Source organism: Macrobrachium rosenbergii, chromosome 4, assembly GCF_040412425.1.
Source record: "Macrobrachium rosenbergii isolate ZJJX-2024 chromosome 4, ASM4041242v1, whole genome shotgun sequence".
NCBI lineage: Eukaryota > Metazoa > Arthropoda > Malacostraca > Decapoda > Palaemonidae > Macrobrachium > Macrobrachium rosenbergii.
The window spans coordinates 41,595,266-41,621,009 of NC_089744.1; the positions used below are offsets into that span (position 1 = coordinate 41,595,266).

At 44.6% G+C, this 25,744-nt stretch overlaps 1 protein-coding gene across 1 annotated transcript in view; it reads left to right on the plus strand.

Annotated features, from left to right (window-relative positions):
• The first annotated feature begins 445 nt into the window (after positions 1 to 445).
• Positions 446 to 25,744, plus strand: part of Lnk (SH2B adapter-like protein Lnk) — a 157,224-nt gene continuing 131,925 nt past the window's right edge. Inside the window, exon 1 of the mRNA XM_067094982.1 lies at positions 446 to 1,232. Within this exon, the coding sequence (XP_066951083.1) occupies positions 600 to 1,232 (633 nt within the window). The 5' untranslated portion in view covers positions 446 to 599. The remainder of the gene's footprint in view (positions 1,233 to 25,744) is intronic.

A 25,744-nucleotide genomic window follows, 5' to 3' on the forward strand; every position in this document is an offset into this window, starting at 1 on the left:
CATTTTGAATAATGTATTAACGAAATGGAAACGTCAAATTTTCATTTCATAGTTCAAGTGACGGTAGCAGAGTTCAAAGAAAAAAATGAAATTAACAGCTTTTGCTTGAAATTAGACGATATGGATCAAAATGTATAGCAACGGTAAAATTGCATACCTTTGTGAGGGTGGATTTCTTCTCGTAACTTTTCACAGACATTATAGAGGTTTTTGTTTGTAATGCAGGTGCATCAAAACAAATTTTTGTCTCAACATTAGCAGAAGACACAAAATTAGGAACCTCTATATTATGCTTAATTTTCTAATTAATTTGTAAATTAAATATGAAAATATTTGAAACAAACATTAATGATATGTACATATTTTAGATATTAAAAAATTATGTAGTGAATTCTAGGTAACAAATAAGTGTTCACTTTAGAGTTGAGATTCTCGCTTGATAACTGGGATGTAAACAATACTGATCGTTGGTGGGTGAGAATTTGTGAAGATGGGAGATGCTAGACCCATAAAGTGATATTATGATATTATTTGTGCGGAACGAAAAGACTGTCCCCAGCTGACGACAATTTTATTCGGGCCATGTTACAAAGATCATTATGGCTACTGCATCGGACGACGCAGAGGGGGAGAACCGCAGAAATAATGACTGGGAAGAATTTTGCGACAAGCAGGCCCGATTGGCGGCAGCCGATTTCGTCAAATCTTGGAGAGTATTTGTTGCCTTGCAGTCACAGTTTAAAGAGATTGAACACAAGGATCTAGCACAAAAATTTGCAGAATTGTTCCCAGCTCATTTAGAACAGGCCTTATTAAATCCCCCGAATGGCGTCAAGGTCCGCAATGGCATTGGTGGTGCTAGGTCTGTGTCCGCAGACGATATTCTGGAGGCAGCTGCCAGTGATGAAGGGGGAGGCGAATCTCCCTCCCCGAAAGTTACTCATAGACCTTTTTTCAGGAGACTCTCTTTTAAAGGACTGAAAAAGGGGAAAAGTTTATTTTTAAAGCAACATTCAGATGAAGTTGAGCTCTCCCCACACCATGACAAACAATCTAAGAATGAGAGACACAAAGCCCGTACAGTGAAGTTGGCAGTAGAGTGCGTTCGTGAAGGTACTGTTCATTTATTGGCAGGTGATACTCAAGAAGGTCGACCACATTGGTTGAAATGTCGAATGGCGTTAGTGAAAGTTGCTGCTGGACATATGTTGGAATTTTATGCACCACCAAAGGTAGGATATGTAGCTAGTCTAACTAGGCCTATCCTATTTTAGCCAACTTGGGTAAATATTATGCTATATTGGCTTGTTAATCTACACGAGAGCTCTGCACAGAGATTTCATTTAGCCTATTAGCCTAATAAAGATTTGGTTTTTGACTGAACAGTATATAGCCTAATGCAATACAGTTGAGATAATTTGAGAAATTAAAGGCCAGGGCTTCATTCAACCAGTAGATGAATAGGCTAGGCCAGCCAGTTTTGTAGGACTAGGCTATTTTTCTCTAGCTTAGTCAAATTGCTATATCCCTAACCACTGGGTAAATAGACCTGATTAAGTGTTTGGGCTAGCATAATGGTAGATAGTCCTTGTAAGTGTTAATTATCTGTAGTGTATGCTGTTAGCCTAGGCTTGTTTCTACGGAATACAGACCATTGCCATTTGTGAAGGAGTTGGCTAACCTATTGTTCAGTCGGAGCTTGGAGAGTTTTGTTGAATTTGTTAACAAGGTTGTTAACTAGGGTAAAACGACGGGGCCTGAGACACATTTGTTACAATAATTGATATTTTTATAATTATTTGAGTTAATATATGTAATTGTGTAAAGATGTAAGACCTACGTCATTCTTATAAAGATGCATTACCACGCCTAGTTTGTGATCGATGCGTGTAAACAATAATATTCAGATACCAATAAATGGAGATCATTGCAGCAGGTGTTTTCGTTCTGCCCACCTTTATTAGCAATTATTAATCACATGGAACCCCGTTACTTCAACATGGTGGCAGCGGTATTTGCACCATAGCAGCTGGTATGGTGTATAGAGGTATGTGGGCTAAAAAACGACATCAGTACTGTAAAACAAGTGAATGCTGAGAAACATTCCAAAGTTTAGGCTAGAAGCTAACGTCGGCTGCGGTAGGCTCATTGAGTTTTCATCATTGTCACAGCCGTTGCTGCCCAGACAGTCAGTTATTTGGCCTAGGCCAGCTAAGAAGTGTCCAAGGTATCCTGTGTGCTAGCCTAGCTGTGACTAAATCTCTTCATGTTAACCCTTAAACGCCGAGCCTCTATTTACAAAAGTGTCTGCCATATGCTGGCGGCGTTCGGGAGTTAGCGCTGAAGCAGAAAAAAAGTTTTTTTCAAAAAATCACAGCACGCTTAGTTTTTAAGATTAAGAGTTCATTTTTGGCTCATTCTTTTGTCATTGCCTGAAGTTTAGTATGCAACCATCAGAAATAAAAAAAATATCATTATATATAAATATTGGAATATATTACAGCACGAAAAAAAATTTCATGTATAATTGTATACAAATAGCGCTGTGAACAAACCGGTTAAAGCTAATGAGTTATATTTTTTTTCGTTATATTGTACACTAAATTGCGATGATTTTGGTATATAACAAATTGTAAAACAATCAAAGCAACACAGAGAAAATATTATCAGATAATGATGCATGAATTCGTAATGCGCGAACATAAAAAAAAGTTTTTTAAAAAATTCACCATAAATCGAAATATTGTGCTAGAGACTTCCCGTTTGTTGCAAAATGAAGTTAATTGATTGAATATTACTAGACTGTAAATGTTTTAGCTTACAATTGCAGTTTTCAACCATTTCGGTCGAGTTAAAGTTGACCAAAGGTCGAATTTTTTCTATTTATCGTGATTTATATGACACTATTTCAAAACTGATAAAAGCTACAACCCTGAGTTATTTTTTGTTGTATTCTACATGAAATTGCACACATTTTCATGTATAACACTTTATGTGACGCCTAATAGAAAATAGTGCAAAAATTACGACAAGGTGACTAAAGAAATTCTGAGATTTTCAGCCGAGTTATCACGCGCGTAGGTAAGGAAAAAGTTTTTTTCAAAAATTCACCATAAATCGAAATATTGTGCTAGAGACTTCCCGTTTGTTGCAAAATGAAGGTAAATGATTGAATGTTACTAGAATGTAAGAGTTTTAGCTTACAATTGCATTTTTTTACCATTTCAGTCGAGTCAAAGTTGACCGTAGGTTTACATTTCGGCACTTATCATGATTTATATGAAAATATTTCAAAACTGATAAAAGCTACAACCATGAGTTATTTTTTGTTGAATTCTACATGAAATTGTGCACATTTTCATGTATAACACTTTATGTAAGGCCTAATATAAAACAGTGCGAAAATTACAAGATGACTAAAGAAATTCTGAGATTTTCAGCAGAGTTAGTGCACGCAGAGGCAAGGAAAAAGTTTTTTAAAAAATTCACCATAAATCGAAATATTGTGCTAGAGACTTCCCGTTTGTTGCAAAATGAAGGTAAATGATTGAATGTTACTAGAATGTAAGAGTTTTAGCTTACAATTGCATTTTTCGACCAATTCGGTCGAGTCAAAGTTGACCGTAGGTTTAAATTTTGGCACTTATCGTGATTTATATGAAAATATTTCAAAACTGATAAAAGCTACAACCATGAGTTATTTTTTGTTGTATTCTACATGAAATTGCGCACATTTTCATATATAAAACACTATGTAACGCCTAATAGAAAACTCTGCAAAAATTGACAGTGACTAAAGAATTTCTGAGATTGTAAGAGCCTGACGCCGTCTCTTCCGAACACGTGTGTGTTCGTGTGTTCGTCGTCCATTGGAGTGGCGAGACATTTGGCGTCTTCACAAACAGAAACATACACACAGTTTGATACAGAAGATTCGTTGGAACATTATGAGTACATGATTAGAATGCTTGCATGGCAATGCAAGTAGTGGTGATTGTACTTACATCAAGACAACAATGGTTAGGGAGATACAGACGGAAATATTGTATAGTTGAAATCGCGTTCCTTTAGAGAAAGAAAACGAGATGCTCTTGTTGTCTTGTCCACTCCAATGGACGACAAACACACAAACACACACGTGTTTGGAAGAGACGGCGTCAGGCTCTTACAAGATTTTCAGCAGAGTTAGCTCGGACATAAGGAAAAAGTTTTTTTCAAAAATTCACCATAAATCGAAATATTGTGCTAGAGACTTCTCGTTTGTTGCAAAATGAAGGTAAATGATTGAATATTACTAGAATGTAAGAGGTTTTGCTTACAATTGCATTTTTTGAATTTTTTTACCATTTCGGTCGAGTCAAAGTTGGCCGAAGGTTGAAATTTCGGCACTTATCATGATTTATATGAAAATATGTCAAAATTGATAAAAGCTACAACTATGAATTATTTTTTGTTGTATTCTACATGAAATTGTGCACATTTTCATATATAAAACTTTATGTAACTGCTAATAGAAAACAGTGCAAAAATTACAACAAAGTGACTAAAGAATTTCTGAGATTTTCAGCAGAGTTAGGGCGGACGCAAGGAAAAATTATTTTTAAAAAATTCACCATAAATCAAAATATTGTGCTAGAGGCTTCTTGTTTGTTGCAAAATGAAGGTAAATGATTGAATATTACTAGAATGTAAGAGTTTTAGCTTACAATTGCATTTTTCGACCATTTCGGTCGAGTCAGAGTCGATCGAAGGTTGAAATTTTGGCACATCCTGATTTATATGAAAATATGTCAAAATTGATAAAAGCTACAACCATGAATTATTTTTTGTTGTATTGTACATGAAATTGTGCATATTGTCATATATAAAACTTTATGTAAAGGCTAATATACAACTGTGCAAAAATTACGACAAGGTGACTAAAGAATTTCTGAGATTTTCAGCAGAGTTAGCTGATGCTTTCTTTTGGGATAAGAAAGAAATTCGCGCATGCGCAGTTGGGTCACGCTTGTAAACAAAACAACAGCGTGATCCGTTAACTCCCAGCATCCCTCAAGGCGCCTGATTTAAAATTTTTCGCAAACGAAGCCTATAAGTAATTTTCCGCGAATATTTAAAAAACTTTTTGTAGTCGACATATTTTACGTCCACTTGGCACCCGACAGACAATTTTTGTCGTCGTAAAATACGTCCAGTCGGCGTTTAAGGGTTAAAGTGCTGCAAGTTAGCCAAAGTGGTACTGAATAGGATAGTCCATGTTGTTGATACCTCAAATGGGACTGGTAGCATAGGCTAGTAAGACCTACATCTTCAGGCTGGTAGTCATCGGGAATAAAGCTGTTTGTGTCATTTTTACCCTAAGGTGAGGGTAATCATCTGTGTTATCCCATCTTGCCTAAAATTGCGTCAAGGAGATGGCAACAGAGGTTACCCATGTGATCCCACCTAGTAGGCTAGCCCCTTGTGGCGACAGTGAGAGGGCATGGAAGCTTTTAACAAAAATTCCAGTTGTATCTTAAAGCCACAGAAAAGGATAGAAAGGCTGAAGATGTAAAAGTTGCATTGTTGTTGACGACTGGGGGTGAGGAGCTATTGGAAATTTATAACTCCCTGTATTTTCCTAGGCCAAGCAGCCCAGATGATGATGATCCATCGCAAGTGTTATCAACAGTTCTTGATAAATTAGATACCTACTTTGCTCCAAGGAAGAATGAATTGGCAGCACGGTATAAGTTTAGGAAGTGTACTCAAAATACTGGTGAGTCTGTGGAATCTTACATTATAAGGCTTAAAATTCTTATCAAAGATTGTGAGTATGACAATGAAAAGGATAAAGCTCTCAGGGATCAAATTGTTTTTGGCTGCGCTGATGATGAACTAAGGAAAAAGTTTTTTGAAGCTGAAAATTTAGACTTGCAAAAAAGGATTGATATTTGTATAAGTTATCAAGCTTCGAGGAAGCAAATGTCTATATATAAAGAGGGTAATATTAATACTATGCAAAAGGTGAGTCAGGAGCCAAAGCTGTCAAGTGATAGATATAATATAAGTACTCAGAATGTGAAAGGGGCTGCGGCTGCTAGTTCAAAAGGTATAAATCTTAAAAATTCTAAATTTTGTAATCAGAATCATGAATGGTCAAAAATAACTGTCCTGCTTACGGAAAATGTTGCTCCAAATGTAGTAGATTAAATCAGTTTGCTGTGAAATTCCTAGTAATTCTGAATACAAAATCAAGCTTAAGGGTAACAGTAAAGTAAATGAGTTAGAGACAGTCGAAACTAATGAATTGGATGATTCCAGTGTTGAATATGTCCTTAAAGTGGATAAGAGTCCAATGAGTGATAAATTAGTATCTGCAGAAATGGAATTTGATGGTAATAGAGTAAAATTTCAGGTAGTGGTGCAAGTATAAATGTCATTCCTGTAAAATATGTACCTAACCAAGTAATACAATGCTAGAGGCATGGACATCCACTACGGTTAAACCATTGGGTAAGAGTAGAGCAATTTTAAGAAATTGTATGAATAATAAAAAACATTCTGTAGAATTTGTAGTGTTGAAAGAGAATTTTAAACCTCTTCTTGGTAAAAGGGCATCTGAACAAATGGGTTTGATAACCATAAATTATGAAAGTATTTGTGTTGTAAATGATACAATGTCTATTCATTCTGATGTTTTTGATGATGAGCTAGGCACTCTACCAGGTAAGGTACACTTAACTGTTGATGGAGCAGTACAACCCATGGCAATAACATCATGCAGAATTCCAATTAGTCAAAAAGGTAAAGTAAAGAAAATTATTGATGAAATGGCTAGGAATAAAATTATGTGTAAAGTTGATCAACCAACAGATTGGGTCAGCAGGATGGTAACAGCAACTAAAGTCAATGGGGATATTAGGTTATGCATTGATCCCCAGGTATTAAATAATGCTCTTGAAAGGGAATTTTTCATTCAGTGCCTTTGATTGATGACGTACTGCCTGAATGGCCCAAAGCTAAAGTTTTTTCTAAGTTTGACTTAAAAAGTGAATATTGGTAATGTGTACTCGATGAAGGGTCAAGTTTATTAACAACCTTTCAGACCCCATGGGTCCGGTACAGATGGCTAAGGCTACCTTTTGGTTTTGCAGTAAGTAGTGAAATTTTCCAAGAGAGGTTGCAAATGGTTCTAGAAGGTCTTGAGGGTATTACCTGCATTGCAGATGATATTTTGGTATATGGTGTTGGTGATACTTATGAACAAGCTGTAAAAGATCATGATAACAAGTTACATAAATTGCCGACTAGGTGTAAGGAAAAGGGTATAAAACTTAATAAAGCGAAAACTGATTTAAGAAAGTCAGAATTTACTTTTTTTTATGTCATAAGGTAACTGGTAATGGTCTGATGGCAGACTTCAAAAGTGGAGGCTATCTTGAAAATGGAACCACGTACAGATGTCACTGGTATTCAAAAATTAGGTGGTATGGCAAATTATTTAGGGAAATTTCTACCCAACCTATCTGATGAGATGGAACCTGTAAGCAAACTGACACATCAAGGTGTCAGGTGGGAGTGGACTGAGGTTCATGATAATGCTTTTTATAGAATTAAGGAACTGATCTCTACGGCGCCTGTTTTACAGTATTATGATCCAAATAAGGAATTAACTATTCAGTGTGATGCCTCACAGAAAGGAATAGGTGCCGCTTTGATTCAGTGCGGCAAACCGGTAGCATATGCAAGCAGAGCACTAATAGATACTGAGACTAGATATGCCCAGATAGAAAAAGAGGCTTTGTCGATAGTTTTTGCTCTAGAGAAATTTCACGATTATACATTTGGTAGAAAGACCATAATAGAAAATTACCATAAATCACTTGAAACAATCATTCTAAAACCATTATGTAGGGCACCAAAGTGTCTGCAAGGTATGTTGATGAGAATTTTACAATATGATGTTGAAGTAAAGCATAAGAAAAGTAGTGAGATGCTATTGGCTGATTATTTGTCAAGATCCTATTTGCCTTATGATGGTAGGAATAGATTGTTTGACCATATCAATATGACTAACTTGTTACCTATTAGGCCAGAACGTTGAATAATGATCCAGAAAGAAACTGATGACGATGAAGTATTGCAATTACTGAAATCAGTGATTCTGAATGGTTGGCCTGTTAATGTGAATGGTATTCCAAGTGTACTTAAACCTTTTTTTGTTCCGACGTAATATACAAACCCTCGGTCCTTTACCTTAGGGGTTACTTTCAGGCATAGGCTGGAAACGGCCGTTGAACTTCAAACAAGGTGGTTAGGCAGTTAACTACTGTCCGGGAGGTGGGAGTACCGCCTGCCCGGATGTAAACATTCCAATTTGCTTTTGGCCGTCGTAGTGCATGGACATTGTTCTTCGTCGCTCTCTGCCTGACTGCTTTTTTTCATCAAATTGGTGGGAAATCCTTACTTGTTTTTTTATCTTTTGCCATTATGGATAAACCAACTAAGCCTTCCTATCCCCAGCGTGTATGTCCCTGGGTGGGAGGGAAGAAATGTAACTCTTTTCGGTCTGGCGTCGACACGGATCCACACGCTCTCTGCCCATCTTGCAGGGGGCGTGTGTGTTCACGCAACGCTCCCTGTATTGAGTGTTGCTCTTGGTCCCCGAGCAATGGAGGAAGTTCGAGGGGAGGAGACGTTACCGTCGTAAGCCTACCAAGGAGTCGTCCGAGGGAAACACGCCCCCGACGACTCCATTGGTGGCGAATGTGTCGGGTTCGTTTCTCCCTCCCGGCGAGCTTCCCCGTCTTGCGCCCTCTCCCTCGGGAGGACTCCCCCTCCCCTTCCTCTTTCGTTTCATTGCTTGTGGAGGGGCACGGGGGAGAGTTGGACCGGGACATCCTCTTGGAGGTCTCTTCCCGTTCTGGAGAGGAGTTTTTTCCTCCAGAGCGGGTAGAGGCTACCCAAATTAACCCGACTTTTGCTTCAGGTCTCGGGCTGGATAGCCAGGCTACGGACTCGGCTTCAACCTGGCTACACCTGGGCCTACCTGGAACGTCACTGGAGGGACTGGTACCTCATCTCTCCACCAATCCCAGGTCTTGGCTTCCCCTGCCTTGCAACACGCGGTACCGCTGCCTCCTGGCTTCCTGGCCCCATTCACGCGAGCAGGCCCCGCCTACATGGTGATGTCACCCTTCCCGTATGTGACTGTTGCTGCCCCCGTTGCTGACCCTGGCTCGTCTACGACTGCAGTTCCTCGCTTCATGATCCAGCCCAGCCCTTCGTCTGTTCCTCTCCCCATTCCATTGACTCTGGCGCGGCCTGGCATAACTTCCCATGCGGGAGGGGCAGCGCCTGCATTCCCGGCCCCGCCCACTTTTGTTCCTGGCAGACACGCGGTTGCTCCCACCCAGGTAAGTGCTGGCCCGAGCTCCGTGGTCTCTTCCCGGGATGTGCCTTCTGCTGCAGCCCCTCCTGCCGTTCCTGAGTCTTCGACTGCGCCCGCCTGGTTTGGGGATCTAACAGCGATTCTGAAGCAGATGGTGAAGAAGAAGAAGAAGAGGTCTAGAAAGGTATCGTCATCTTCGTCTTCGTCTTCATCATCGTCAGCGTCTTCGTCTGCTGCCTCTTCTGCTTCTCCTTCCGGGGCTTCGCAACCGAAGAAGAAGAAGCCTGCCTCTCCCCCCACAAGAAGCCTCACACCGAGGCTTCTAAGGGTCTGCCTCCTTCCACAGGGAAGGCAGTGGGATCTCTCGTTGGCTCTTCCCGATCCTCGGATCAGGGAACCACTGGCCTGGCCTCTGGGTCAGTCACATCGGGAGCCAAGGGCGTGCAGACCAAGGTCTGCAACCCCCCCCACTGTCCCTAAGAAAACTCCTGCTTTGAAGGCCAGCGAGTCCGTGCCGGACACTCGTTCGCGAGTTGCTCCGAGTACCCGGGTACCCCAGTCTGATACTGGAGAAACTTCTCGCCGTACGGACCAGGGCGTGGGGCGAGAGAAAGAGCCCGGGCATGCAGGTGCCCCGGCTCTTCCTGCTGGCACTCCTGTGAGTACCAAGTCAGGTTCTCGAGATAGCGCTTCGGCCCCTCGGGGCCGAACGCCAGGAGAGGTGGAGAAGAGGTCCCCTGCTCAGTCTTCCCGAGAGGCTATGGCCTCGAAGAAGACTGGGGCGCGTCCAGAGGACAGCGCGCTCGACTCCTCCCAGTCCCCGGCCACGTCCGCGCAGCCAGCCTGGCTCGGGGGAGGCAAGCGCGCGGCTCGGCTTGCGGGAGCTGCTCCGCTCTCCTCGGGAGATTGCTTCGCCTAGGCGAAAGCAGTCTTCTCAACCCGGACTGCCATCACCACCGTGGGTTGGTGACCGCTCCTGGCCCGCTGCCTCTGTTGGTTCTGCCAGCAAAGTCAGTGGGAGTGCCCGATCCTCCTCACCTGTCCCCTCCGCCCCTTCGGCTTCTTCCAGGGGGCGCGAGTCAGACAGGAAGAACTCTGGCGAGTTTTCTCCCCAGAGTTCTACCTTGTGGGCGTACGAACCTGGCTCGGTCCTTGGCTCGACCAGGTCTTACGCCCGCATGGTCCAGGAAGGATCACGGGGGTCTGCCGAGGTTCTCCCTCCTGCAGGGAGAGTAGATCGGGAGGAACGCACCCTAGAAGGACTCAAGGATCCTCTGCCCCAGGATGTGGACACTCCTGAGATACAGAGGACTTTTGCAGAGGTTATCGTGCTGATTCGTCAGCACAATGACCTCGGGGAAGGACCACGGCTTCTTCTGTGGATCGTCTGTCACGCCTCGAATCCTTTTGGGGACCTAAGAAGGAACCCAAGGCTTCAGTGGGACTACCGTGGTCCACGCTTGCTGAGGGGGTCCTCGACCAAGTGAACAGTCTTGTGTCTGGGCAAGACAGCTCACTTCGTTCGAGCCACTCGGACAAGCCTGAGAGAACCAAAAACCTTAGAGGATCGGCCCCTAATCTTTGGTGTTCTGTTAAAAACCCCAGCCGTCCTTTGTCCAAGAATGCGCTATCATTCTTTTTAAGATCCATGATTTCGGAAGCACATTCGGGAGTTCAAGATGATTTACTACCCTTGTGCAAAGTAAGGGCTCATGAAATAAGAGCCGTGGCTACGTCTTTCAAATGTAACCTGTGTCTCTCTTCAATTTTGCAAACTACATTTTGGAGGTGCAAGTCAGTGTTTGCCATGTTTTACTTACAGGACTACAGTGTACGAAAAATGCAGTACTTTAGGTCCATTCTTCGCAGCAGGCATGGTACTGGGGAATGAAGGATAGGAGGAACGCCTTCCTTTTTCTTCTATCCACTCTCCTTGAATAAGAACAGTTGTACTTCTTGGGAAGTCTGGTGGACACTGAGTTGTGAGTGTCACCAATCTATATTTTATGGTTTTGGCTAAAATTTTGTATGTTGTAGGTTAATTTTATCTGGTCTTTGTTGTTCTGTTGTACTGCGCCCAGGGCAAAGGCAGATCCACATATTATTTGTGTGACCCTGTGGGATTGTTAGCTTGGGCAACCTGCAATTAACCTCCTACGTTGCAGAGCACCCACTCAAGCAGAGGTGACCTTTGGCTCTACTGCCAAGCCGCTACAGGTCAAGAGGAGCCACGACCAGAGGCAGTACCCGTCTGCTGTTGCTCCCTCACCAGGTAAGGTTACAACAAGCATTCCGAGATGCTAGCTAATTTGCTATCCCAAATTATCCTCCATATCGAGTAGTTTTTTGGGTAGTATATGTCCATTTATCCCACCTCCACTCAATGTGGGATTCAGCTATGTAATTATTTGGTAAGTTCCTTATATAAAAATGGCATTTTTATTATAAAATAAAGTTTTATATATACTTACCAAATAATTACATGATCGGAGCCCACCCTCCTCTCCCCTCATGGACATAGAACATAAACGAATTGGGCTCTTTAGCTACGTTGTACCTATTCTTCCCCGATAGTGGGCGGGGCAGCATACCTACACCCAAAACAAAAGAGCACTACCTCGAATTTTGAATTTTGAGCTGCCGTGTAAAGTAGAAACTATAGCTATGTAATTATTTGGTAAGTATATATAAAACTTTACTTTATAAAAATGTAATTTCTTGGTAAGAAAAAGTGGGATTCTGGTAAAGTTGTTGAAAAACTTGAAAATAGATCTTATGTAGTAGAATCTAATGATAGTTTGTTAAGGAGAAATAGAGTTCATTTAAAGAAAACTAATGAAATGGGAAGACCAGAGAAAGTAAACCAAGAGAATGGTGTGGAAGCTAGTCCTAGCAAACCTACAAAGAAAGCAAGTCCTGACACTGATATAGGAGTTAATTCTGATGTATCAGTAAATGATGCTAAAGGGCAAATTGATGTGAGTTCTGTAAATATTGATTGCGCTGTTCAGTCCAGTAGGATGAGTAGAGAAATAAGAAGCACTAGAAATAAGATGCCAAATAGATTTAAAGATTTTGTTATGAGCAGGTGATGTTTTGTGTGTTTATAACCTTGCTAGTGTTTGATTCCTTATTTTCCAGAAGATTTATTTTATGTTTTTAGTGTGTACTTTCTTTTTCAAAACAAGGGGGATGTTACAATAATTGATATTTCTATAATTATTTGAGTTAATATATGTAATTGTGTAAAGGTTTATATTAATTGTGTAAAGGTGTAAGACCTACGTCATTCTTGTAAACATGCATTACCACGCCTAGTTTGTGATCGACGCGTGTAAACAATAATATTCAGATACCAATAAATGGAGATCATTGCAGCAGGTGTTGTCGTTCTGCCCACCTTTGTTAGCTATTATTAATCAAATGGAACCCCAATACTTCAACAACATGCGTGGCAGAATTTTCACTTTTCACTTGATATTTAATTGGGAAATAAAAAAAAATTAAACCTTTAAGAAAACCTTTCAAAAGATTGAAGCTTCATTAACAAAATGAGCTATAGGAAACTGCCATACGAACTAAAATAGGCATGTGAAGTCTTTGTAAAACAGGTGTTGAAAGCAATTTTGAATCCGGTATGGTGTCCCCCCAAACACTGTGACAAAATGAATGGCGATTGGACACTTCCTTCCCAGAGCTCATTTAATGGTGTACTGAACACTGATTGCATATATATGTAATGTTTATAGAATTTACTCAAGATTTTAGTTATAATCAGCATGATAAAACATTTGTTCCGACATGATGTACAAACCGTCGGTCCTTTACAATAGGAATTACTTTCAGCCTAGGCTGGAAACAGCCGTTAAACTGTTGAGCAAGGTGGTTAGGCAGTAACTACTGCCAGGTAGGCGGGAATACCCGCCTGCCAGGAATACCCGCCTGCCGGGATGCAAACATTCCAGTTTGCTTTCGGCCGTCATGCGTTGCAGACGTGGTTTCGGATCTCTCTGCCTGACTGTTATTAAGCTCTTATTATCCCGGTGGGATCTTAATGTACTTTTCTGTATACATTACGTTTGTTTGATATTTAATAGTACAAACCCACGATTTTGTGATAACCTTGCCTAAGCTGTCATTCCCCTGCTCTGTGTCTTGGGTTTGACAGCCAAGGGCGTATTTAGAGGAGCGTAACCGAGTGGTAATGCTTCTCTTCCAGTAGCCCTTTATTTAGATAGTGAAGGCATTCCCCTGTACAATCAGAAATATTAGATTGGGATTTAATATCTTCGCTCCCCTACATTGATCAGGATGTAAGAGTTCGCTTCCCTTCTTGGGCTCCCGCCCTCTGTGTACAAGGGCATGACTACTTCCTTCCTACTTGTGCTGAGTGTTGTTTTTGCTGCCTGCGCTTAGAGAGTTGTGGGGCAGGTGGGAGGTTACGGGCGTCGTCTGTAAGTTCCGTTTCCACGGCGCCCTTGGTGGCCTCCCCTCCGTCCTTTTATCTTCCCATAGGTTCTTCCTTATCTCTCCTTTGGTAGAGATCTCTCTCCTTCGCCCTGTTGCTTGTCATGCGAAGACCGCGAGGGGGTTGGCGGGCAGTCGGATTACCCCTTCTTGGGTACCTCCTCTCACTGCATAGGGCAGTCCCCCTTGTGGCAAGAGGAGTTTCCCTGTCTAATCATCTTTGCATTTTCTTTCAGGTTGACAGTGAGCATCACAGACACAGCAGTAGTTGGCTGGATATCTCAGGGGATATCTCGCATGAAGGAGTCCCGACGTTCATTTAGTGTTGGGTAATTCTAAGTACTAGCTCCGCACCTGTTTTTACTTTGGAAACTGGGTTTTTCTACACTTTTAGGGCTTCTGATACTGGCGGTGAGTTTGTTTGTTGTCGGCCAACTGTTATTTGCCCCCTAACTCTACTCAACAGTAAAGGGAGACTGTGGGAATTCGGGGTTTTGGGTGGGGGAGAACACAGAAATGGAGCGGACATCTTTACATTGAGGAGGCGTCCTCTGGAGAGGAAAGACGAGAGGGAGTTATTTGCCAGCAGGAGGGAGTTAAATGCATTTTGCTGTGTTTAGTGTTGGCATCGGGGGGATGGAATGTCCCTTTGCCATGTTTAGTACTGGCCTGGGGGGTACCCATACGTTAACAAGTTATTGCACTTGCCGGACAGGATATGAAGCGTTCCAAACAGGTGTACTTGTGCTCTTATCTTGTGAAGATCACTTATGGAAACCCCTTGTTGGATGGACTTCAGGGGTTAATTACAGGTTAATTACATTCGTGCGACAAAAATTAAAGGTAAATCCATACTTAGCAACCAAAAAACTGTAGAAAAAGTCAGGTTAGAAGGAAATCGCCGCCGCAGGGCTACTACTTAGATCTACCTAGTGTTGCTTCGGGATCAACCACAGTACCTGGCTGGATGACATAGTTCCATGTTGGGATCATCCCAAATCTGTTCCCGCCGATGTGGATTGATCGCTGTCATTGCTGGCCTTCTTGTATGCTGTGGCAATGCCTCTGGCGTATCTGTGGTTCATCTGCTCCTGCTGTTCCCTATGTTATGCTCCTGTTAACTCTACGACAGTCTGGGCGGCACTTCATGGTCTCCTGCTGCAGCCATCCTGATCGTTCCTGTCGCTGCTGGTGACTTGCATGTGACATTCCTGTCCGTTGCAGTGGCTCCTGCCTTCCGAACCACTTCTGTAGCTCCTGCATCGGCTGTCCTGATTGTGCCTGCTGCTTCTCCTGGTGGTCGTGCCCGGACCGCTGCTGTTGTGTTCCTGCCAGCTGCCCTGGAGGTTACGATGTCCGCCATCCTGTAGAAGATGTCGGCATGAAGGTGAAGGAAGCTGCCGTGTGGAAGTGATGCTCCTGGCCGTTGCAGTAGCTCCTGCCTTCCGAACCACTTCCGTAGCTCCTGCATCGGCTGTCCCGATCATGCCTGCTGCTTCTCCTGGGGCCGCTTCCATTGTGTTCCTGCCAGCTGCCCTGGAGGTTACAATGTCCACCATCCTGTAGAAGATGTGGCATGAAGGTGAAGGAAGTCACCCTGTGGAAGTGACTTTCCTGGCCGTTGCAGTAGCTCCTGCCTTCCGAACCACTGCCGTAGCTCCTGCATCGGCTGTCCTGATCATGCCTGCTTCTCCTGGTGGTTGTGTTCCCGCCTAGCTGCCCTGGAGGTTATAATGTTTCATGTCCACCATCCTGTAGAAGATGTCAGAGTGAAGGTGAAGGAAGTCGCCCTGTGGAAGTAGCCGCCTCCTTCTTCATCTCATCTTCGATTTCATCTTCTGCTGCGTCTTCCCTTCCTCTACGAGGTCCAAGGAGGTCCTGGGAATCGGACAGACCTCTGTCGGCCGAAGGAGAGGAAGGCTGCTTCTTCCCCTTGATGCCCCTCGACGTCTAGGGACTGCCTCTTTCCGAGGAGGCAGTGAGTCTCTCATTGGCTCTTCCCAACCTTCGGGTTAGGAAACCGATTCGCATGCCCCTGGGTTTGGTGTTTCAGGAGCCGTGGGTGCGCAGACCTCTGTTTGAGATCCCGTTCCCAGTCCTAGAGGTTCAGCCTCTAAGATGGGCGCTGCTTCGGGCGCTCGTTCATGAGCTGCTCCAGGTGCTCAAGATTCTGTGGAATATCGAGTATCCCGATCTGGTCTGGAGAGTACTCTTTCGGGCCCAGTTTGGGAGCAGTGCGAGAGAAGGGCCGAGGCACCCAGGTGTCTCAACTCTTCCTGCCAGCACCAAAAGCGCTCCCCGAGTGCTTACCAGTGCTTGGTCGGTTTCCCAGTCTGGGGTCTCGATCCTATTCGGTTCAAACACCAGAAGAAGCAGGAAGAGATTCTCTTTGGAAGTCCTGCGGGACTTCTAAGGGACTGACTCTTCTGGGAGACAAGTTTCTCTCGTTGCCGTTTCCTGCCCGAGGGCGGGAACTGATTTGCATTCTCCTGTGGGGTCTGGCGATTTGGGGGCCGTGAGAGCTCAGCCTCGAGAGGCCGCGCTCTCGTTGCCAGTCTTAGAAGTCTGCATCTAAGACAGGTTCTGTGCCTGGCTCTTTCGATCCCTTAGGAAACTGAAAGCAGCCGCTCCCAATTTTTGGGAGTCGTGGGTAGCTCGAATTCTATGAATCATGAGCGCTCTCCTGACGAGAGGCACAGGATGAGACAAAGTGCTGAGACACCTAGGAGTCTGGGTGTTGAGACGCCAGGTGTCTGGGTGCTGAGACGCCAGGTGTCTCGATACTGCCCGCCAGCTACTTTGGTTGCTTGGCCAGTATTCATACTTGTGTCTTGAACCTTACGGTTCGAGCATGCAGGATAGCAGATACAGAATTCCCCTTTGAACCTTCTTCTCGAGGAGCCTCGGCCTCGAAGGAGTTTTGAGTTAGGAAACTAGCAATAGTTCACAGCAGACGAGTTCTACCCTGTCCAGTTCTGATTGTGTTGGCGCGATCGGCTTGGCTTGGCTCGGCCCCTGGTCGCTCTTGCGAGACTGGCTCGGCTTGGCTCACTTGCCCCACCCAGCCCTTGGTCGCGCTTACGAGATTGGCTTGACTCGGCTCGCTCGCCCCGCCCAGCCCTTGGTCGCACTTGCGAGACTGGCTTGCTCTGCTTGCTTGCCCCGCCCAGCCCTTGGTCGTGCTTGCGAGACTGGCTCGGCTTGCCGCATGCCTCCAGTCCACCACATACCACCCAGCAGGGTCGCGTCGAATCAGGTTCTTGGCTCTGTTCGGGTGAACTTTTTGCTCTTCCCTGGGAAGCGCTTTGCCACGGCACAAGCGCTCTTCTTCCCCCGTGTGGCAGTAATCTCCTTCGGTTGATTATCGCTCACGGTCCTCCTCTCCTGCTGGTCTTACTGGCAGGACTGGCAGGACAGGTAGGGGTACTCTTTCTCCTCACCTGCTCTCTTTTCCTCTCGGTTGTTCCGAGTGGCGCGAGACGGACAGAGAGAGCTCTTCAGAGTTCGGCTTCCTGGCATGCTTTGGGTGTCGGTCACCTGATTGTCTCGTAGTACAACCAGGTAGCCAAGGACGGTTTCATGGGTCTGTCAAGGCTCCCTCCAAGGAGAGAGGTACAGGCGTTTCACCTTCGGAAGCAGCGAGGGTCTTCCTCTTCAAGTTGCGATCGCCCTCGTTTTTTGGAGAACTTCGTGCCGATTCGTCAGCGTGAGGATCTCTGGGACAGGACCGCGACTCCCCCAATGAATAATCTTCATCACTCACAACCTCTGCAGTTCGGCCAAAATTCTATATTCAATTCAATTTAGTCTCTTTTCCCAAAGTGCTGGTTCCTTTTTGGTAATTCAGTCACTTCTTGAATAACAAAGAGTTTAAATAACACATTTTTGTTTTTATGCAAACATATACTTTTGGATGTATGTTTTACAAACTCACTGATTTTGATTTAAGACAAATTTGCTCATAAGCAATTTGTAAGTGAATTTAATGTTCAGTTGACACAGGGATTGCATCCAGGGTGAGGAGGTATGAGCAGATGGTCGCAGACGATGAACAGACAGTCACAGATGATGACCAGTCAAGTAAACAATGAGTGTGCACAGTGCAGAATTTAAATACAGTATAGTAAAGTGAAAATTTGTTTGTTCCTTCACAAATACAAACCTTCAGTCTTTACTTATGGGATAATGCTTGCAAACATGAGCTGGAACAGCCGTTTAACTTTTAACAAGGTGGTTAACACCTCAGTTGTACACATTCACTTTGTCTTTGGCCACCACCAAGTGTAGATGTCTCCTCTGCCCGACTGACCATTTGACTTACCATCCATTTGTTTTTATTTGTGAGTACAGTACTTGTGATATACTTTATGAGAGTAGTTGTTGGTTTGCTTATTACTGATATAATGCAAACCCATGACTTATCTTAGCCTGGGGAGAGGAAACATTGGTTTCCTATAAGTAACTTATCAAGTAATTACATAGCTTTAGTTTCAACTCGCACAGCAGCTTAAATTTTAAAAATCATGGTAGTGCTTCTGTTGTTTTCGTGCAGGTGACTAGCCCCACCCACTATCAGGGAACAGTAGGAACAACAAAGCAGAAGAGCTAAATTGTTCCTGCACTATATACAAACCATCAGTCCTTTACATTTAGTGTTACTTTCAGTGGGATCTGGAACATGGCTGTTTAACTTTAAACAAGGTGATGAAGTACGTAGTTAACTACCGACTAATGGTGGGAGTCCCTCCCACCCAGTCGGTAAACAGTCACTTTGCTTTTGGCCATCATTGAGGCAGGATGTTTGCTTCTTCTCCTCTCTGCCTGCTGTTTGATTTTGTGTACATTTCTTTGTATTGTTGATATAGTGATATATGATTACAGTATAATGTGTTATAATGTATGCAAATACAATGTCTTGAGTTTATGCTTTCAGTGTCTAATATAGTGATTCATACTGATATTGTAAACCTTATGACTTTATTAGCAGATGATGTGTCAAACTGGTTTTATCGTTCCTAAGGCAATGAGCTCAAACTAGTTTTGTTCCGACACAATATACAAACCATCGGTCCTTTACATTAGGAATTACTTTCGGTGAAGCTGGACACGGCCGTTTAAACTCTTGAACAAGGTGGTTAGGCAGTAACTACCATCAGGTAGGCAGGAATACCCGCCTACCTGGATGCAAACATTCCAGTTTGCTTTCAGCCGTCATGCGTTGCAGACGTGTTTTCAGATCTCTTTGCTGACTTGTTAAGCTCATTATCATCCCAGAGGAATCTTTCTGTATTTTTGTGTACTGTATATATTACGTGTGTTTGATATTTATTAATATACAAACCCACGATTTGTGATAGCCTTGCATAAGCTGTCGTTCCTCTGCGTCTGTGTCTTGGGTTTGATGGCCGAGGCCATATTTAGAGGGCCGTAACCGAGTGGTAATGCTTCTCTTCCAGTAGCCCTTTATTTAGATACTGAAGGCACTCCCCTGTACGTTCGATGTTAGATTGGGACGTAATATCTTCGCTCCCCTACATTGCTCGGGAGGTATCAAGTTCGCTCCCCTTCTTGGGCTCCCGCCCTCCGTGTACACTCGGCAAGAAAAGTGAGGATACGGTTTTCATTAGATTTCGTTCATTGAATTTCAATTTTTTTCTTACAGAAAACGCATAATTTCGGTAAATTTACTCTAGAATATGAAAATACAATGCAAATTATATCATATATGTTAAATATGCAAAACTAAAACATTCAGATACTTAAAAACACCATGCATGTCCGAAGTAATCAGAATTTCTCAGATGACTTCGTTCATAGAGATCTAAAAGATAGTATGTGGATATCTCGGTGTAGTACTAATCATCAGAACAGCAAAATTTACTCGTTTTCCGTTATGAACAGGCCTATTATTGCATCATCATACGAGGTAAAGATAATTTCTTTAATTTTTACACGTTCATGTTTGTATTTCACAGTGTTAAAAGTCAGCTGGAATTAATGGCAGTAAATGTTGTGACACCTAGGGTAGGTTGACCAAATCTATTTAAATCCGCAAGAGCGTTCTCTATGATGTGAAGGGCAGCGCGGGAGCTTCGGGGGGAAAACAAGTAATTGGATGTTTCTTGACGTTGCCATAGTTTCTCTCTCTCTCTCTCTCTCTCTCTCTCTCTCTCTCTCTCTCTCTCTCTCTCTCTCTCTCTCTCTCTCTCTCCATTGCTAAAACATACTATACAAATATAGTATAGCTCAATCTCTAAAAGAAAAAAATAATGAAATGAGTACCTCTACTGATAGGCCTAGGCTTACACAACAGCAACTCTCTCTCTCTCTCTCTCTCTCTCTCTCTCTCTCTCTCTCTCTCTCTCTCTCTCTCTCTCTCTCTCTCTCTCTCTCTCTCTCTGTCCATTGCTAAAACATACTTTACAAATACAGTATCGCTCAATCTCTAAACGAAAAAAAATAATGAAATGAGTAGCTCTACAGTACATATAGGCCTAGGTTCTCTCTCTCTCTCTCTCTCTCTCTCTCTCTCTCTCTCTCTCTCTCTCTCTCTCTCTCTCTCTCTCTCTCTCTCTCTCTCTCTCATCATAACAATGCATTCGTTCCTTTTCGTTGGACATTGCTCAAATTTAACTCTTGATTTCATTATGGAAATCGCGTTTCCGATTATGCAAGCATTCCGTTCAGTGTGGTCTCATAAATTCATTTGCGTAAGGTTGCTTGATAAGTTATGTCAAAAAATGTTTATTTTGGTCAGAACTGTTGCTGCAAATTACAACTTGAACGAATACTGTAAAACTTACTACTGCATTTCAGTATCAATGATTTCAGAATCGTAGAATATGATTGAAAGTTACAAGAGGTCAAGCAAAAAACAAACACAATAAGACAGAAGCTCCTCCCCTTTCTAAAGTTGCCAGATGTCGCATTATTGAGCAACATATGTCCGAAGATTTAAAAAAACTGTATCCTCACTTTCCTTGCCGAGTGTACAAGGGCATGACTACTTCCTTCCTACTTGTGCTGAGTGTTGTTTTCACCGCCTGCGCAATGGAGAGTTGTGGGGAAGTGGAGGTTGTGGGTGTTGTCGGTAAGTTTTGCTTCAACGGCGCTCCTGGCAGCCTTCCCCTCTTTCCTTCTTTCTCCCTGTAGGTTCTGCCTTATCCTCCTTTGCCCTCTTCGCTCACTCGTCAGGTGAAGACCGCGAGGAGGCCGGGGCCTCGGGCGGTCGGGCAACCTCTTCTCAAGGGCCTCCTCTCGCTGCGTAGGGCAGTTCCCCTCAGAGCGAGAGGAGTCTTCCTCTACTAATCATATTTTCTTTTTCTTCCAGGTTGACACTGGGCATCGTAGGCACAGCAGTAGTTGGCTGGAGATCTCAGTTGGGATATCTTGCATGAAGGAGTCCCAACGTTCATACAGTGTTGATTCAGGATCGACCACAGTACCTGGTTGGAATGGCATGGTTCCACGTTGGGATCGTTCTGACTCTGTTCCCTCCGATGTAGATCGATCGCTGTCATTGCTGGCCTTCATGTATGCTTGGCACTGCCTCTGGTGTATCTGTGGTCCGTCTGCTCCAGCTGTTTCCTGTATTATGCTCATGGTAACTCGGCGATAGTCTCTGGGCAGCTCTTCCTGGTCTCCTGCCGCAGCCTTCCTGATCGTTCCTGTCGCTGCAGGTGACGTTCCTGTGACATTCCTGGCCGTTGCGGTAGCTCCTGCCTTCCAAACTGCTTCAGTAGGTCATTCATCGGCTGTCCTGATCTTGCCTGTTGCTTCTCCTGGTGGTTGTGTCCTTGGCTGCTTCTGCTGTGATCCTGCCTAGCTGCCCTGGAGGTTACGATGCTTCGTGTCCACCATCCTTTAGAAGATGTTGGAGTGAAGGTGAAGGAAGTCGCCCTGTGGAAGTAGCCGCCGTCTTCTTCAACATATCTTTGATTTCATCTTCTGCTGCCTCTTCCCTTCCTCTCCCAAGGTTCAAGGGGGTCCCGGAACCTGATAGACCTCCGTTGGCCAAAGGGAGGAAGGCTGCTTCTTCCCCCTTGATGCCCTTGGAGGCAGTGGGTCTCTCATTGGCTCTTCCCAACCTTCAGGTTCGGGAACCGATTCCCATACCCCTGGGTTTTGGGTGTGGGAGCCATGGGCACACAGACCTTGGTTTGCACTCCTGTTCCCAGTCCCAGAGATTCCGCCTCTAAGACAGGTGCTGCTTCAGGCGCTCGTTCGCGAGTCGCCCTGAGTGCTCGAGATTCTGTGGAATATTGAGTATCCCGTTCTGGTCTGGAGAGCACAATCCCCACCCCAGTTTGGGAGCAGTGCGAGAGAAAGGGCCAAGGCACCCAGGTATCTCAGCTCTTCCTGCTAGCACTACAAGTGCTCCCTGAGTGCTTGCCAGTGCTTGGTCGGGTTCCCAGCCTGGTGTCTTTGATCCTGTCGGTTCGAGCACCAGAAGAAGCAGGGAAGAGATTCCCTTTGGAAGTCTTGCGGGACTTCTAAGGGACTGACTCTCTTTTGGGAGACAAGTTTCTCTCGTTGGCCAAGGGTGGGAACAGATTCACATTTTCCTCTGGGGTCTCGCATTTCGGGGGCCATGATAGCGCAGCCTCTGAGGCCGCACTCCTGTTGCCAGTCTTAGAAGTCTGCGTCTAAGACTGGTTCTGTGCCTGGCTCTTTTCGATTTCTTAGGAAACCGAAAGCAGCCACTCCCAATTTTTGGGAGTCTCGCAGGTCACTCGAATCTATGAATCACAAGCACTTTCCTGGCGAGAGGAACAGGATGAGAGAAAGTGCCTAGGTGTCTCGGTGCCGAGGTGCTAAGGTGTCTCAATACTGCCCGCCAGCTGCTTCGGTTACTTGGCCACGTTTCATCCTCATGTCTTGAACCTTACGGTTTGAGCATGCAGGGAACAGACACAGAATTCCCCTTTAAACCTTCTTGAGGGGCCTCGGTCACGAAGGAGTTTAGAGTTCGGGAAATTATTGCTAGTTTACAGCAGACAAGTTCCACCCTGTCCAGTTCCTATTGTGTTCGTGCAATCAGCTCAGCTCAGCTTGCTCTCCCTGCCCAACCCTTGGTTGCATTCACAAGACTGGCTTGGCTCGCCTCACCTCTCCCTGCTTGCCTCCCAGTCCACCGCTTACCACCCAGTCTGGATCGTGTTCGTGTGATTGGCTCGGCTCGGCTCTGCTCGGTTTTTCCTAATCTGGTTCTTGGTGCTGTTCAAGTGAACTTTCTGCTCTTCCTAGGAAAGCTCTTTGCCACAGTACAAGTGCTCTTCTTCCCCCTTGTGGCAGCACTGTAATCTCCTTCGGTTGACTATCGCTCAAGGTCCACCTCCCTTGCTGGTCTTACTGGCAGGACAGGTAGGGGTACTCTTTCTCCTCACCTGTTCTCTTTTCCTCTCAGTTGTTCCGAGAGGCGCGAGACGGACAGAGAGAGCTCCAATGAATTTGTCTTTCTTCAGAGTTCAGCTGCCTGGCGTGCTTTGGGTGTTGGTCCCCCGATTGTCTCGTAGTACAACCAGGTTGCCAAGGAGGGTTTCTTGGGATCTGTCAAGGTCTCCCTCCAAGGAGAAAGGTACAGGAGTTTCACACTTCAGAAGCAGTGAGGGTCTTCCTCTTCAAGTTGCAATCGCCCTCGTTTCTTGGAGAACTTCATGCCGGTTTGCCAACGCGAGCATCCCTGGGACAGGACTGCAGCTCCCCCAATGAATAATCTTCATCATTTGCAACCCTTGCAGTTCCTGAAGGGGCCAAGAATTTCGAGGGTGCCACGGTCCTTGCTTGGGAGAGCATTCTTGATCAGATGAATACTTTTCTTCAGACAAGGAGTTCATTCATGTTGAGACACCAAGCTCCTCCTCTGCCTCGACAGAGTACGAATTCTTCTTGCCTCGGAGGGTCTTGCCGACTGCAGGTTGTTCTGACTCTGCTTCAACGGGACTGGGTTCTCTCTCTGCTTCTCCTTACTGTGAAGGGTATTCTCTTCCGAAATGAGAGGCGGTGATTTTGGAGGACACTTGCTGGTTTCCTCCAGGCAATCTCCTGATGGATCCACAATCCTTCATGTTTAGGCTTTCCCTCTTTGGATACGACCATTCCTGGAAAGAACTCTGCCTTCTGGGTACTGGTCCTATCTGGGGGTGGGTCTTCCTATACCAGACTGCAATCTGTGGGCAATTCTGCTGCTAAGAAGAAGGACTTTGTCCTAATTGGGATATCCGGTTTCGTAAGTCCCCAGTTGGCTCAACCCTTAGGAATGAACCTTTACTTGGTTCTGCCTTTCTCTTTCAGAGATTTGCCAGATACTGCGGTAATCAAGGTTCGTACCAGGGCACTGCCTTGTCCTTTGGACAATGGCTAAGACCTTTGGTTCTTAGTCATCTTGGCTCGACCTTAAGTTCAAGCCAGCCCCCCTCAACTCCTAAGAAATCCCAGGCTTCTTCCCTTCTGGGAAAGTCTCCTACTGCAGATGCCTTGATGAAATGATACTTACCAAGTCTCTGGAGCTGGCAGCAACATTGCCGAGACCTGGGAATGGATTCCTTCAGGAAAAGTATCTATTTCCCTTGGGTCTTGACAGTTCTTTTCATCATACTTCCATCCCGCTTCCTCTCCCATGCTCCCGATTCAGGAAATGCCAGGCCGGCTAGAGCTAATCGTCTTGGGAGGAGGGTGGAAGACAAGAGAGAAAGAAGTATCAGCTGGGCAGAAGTTCTCCTACTGCAGATGCCTGGATGAAATGATACTTACCAAGTCTCTGGAGCTGGCAGCAACATTGCCGAGACCTGGGAATGGATTCCTTCAGGAAAAGTATCTATTTCTTTGGGTCTCGACAGTTCTTTTCAACATACTTCCATCCCGCTTCCTCTCCCATGCTCCTGATTCGGGAAATACCAGGCCGGCTAGAGCTAATCGTCTTGGTATCTTGTCATCTTGCAGAAGCTTCCCCATGGTGGAGAATGAAGTAGGTCTGCATCCGTTCCTTCATCCTTCTTTCCTCTTTGAAGTATGAGGAAGAGTTAGGCTAATGCTTGATTGAAGGAACCTTCGAATATGCTTGCATATTCTTCTCACATCCTGTGTCTACTTCAGATTCACCGATCGAGGAATATGCGCACACTTTCACCGATCGAGGAATATGCGCACACTTGTAAGACTTTGTGTTAGCCCTTCTTTGGCTGAGTCGGCTGAGCTTCAGACTGTCATTCGATGGGCCGGAGTTCAATTCCAGCGGCCGGCTGATGAAGAGTTAGAGGAATTTATTTCTGGTGATAGAAATTCATTTCTCACTATACTGTGGTTCGGATTCCACAATAAGCTGTAGGTCCCGTTACTAAGTAACCAATTGGTTCTTAGCCACATGAAATAAGTCTAATCCTTCGGGCCAGCCCTAGGAGAGCTGTTAATCAGCTCAGTGGTCTGGTAAAACTAAGGTATACTTACTTTGTAAGACTTTGTCTTGAAGGTGTGTGACCAAGACAATTAGTACCTTCTCATCAACATCCTGAACTCAAGGCAGCCTTTTGGCCTTCCGAGAATTCGGGATGAGTTTTGCGACACTCAGTGGTTCTGTTGAACAACAAAACCACAGTAGTGGCATATGCCGACAAACAAGAGGGAATCTGTTTATTTCCTCCTGTTTCATCTGTCAACATTTGCAGGTACTTGAGTGGTTCTATAGCGCACTCGATAGCTCAATTAGCCAGATACATTCCCAGTGGGTATGTATTGGTAGGCGAGCTCAGCTTCAGGTTTGAGTGATCGGGATGGAATGTGCTCTTCACTCTTTTCCCCACAAAGATTCATGAACAGACTGCTCGACTGAGAGATCCCTACGGTCTTTCTGTTGCCTCCCGGCACAACAAAGTCTGGAGGTAGGGCTTTCCCTACCTGGCCATCAGA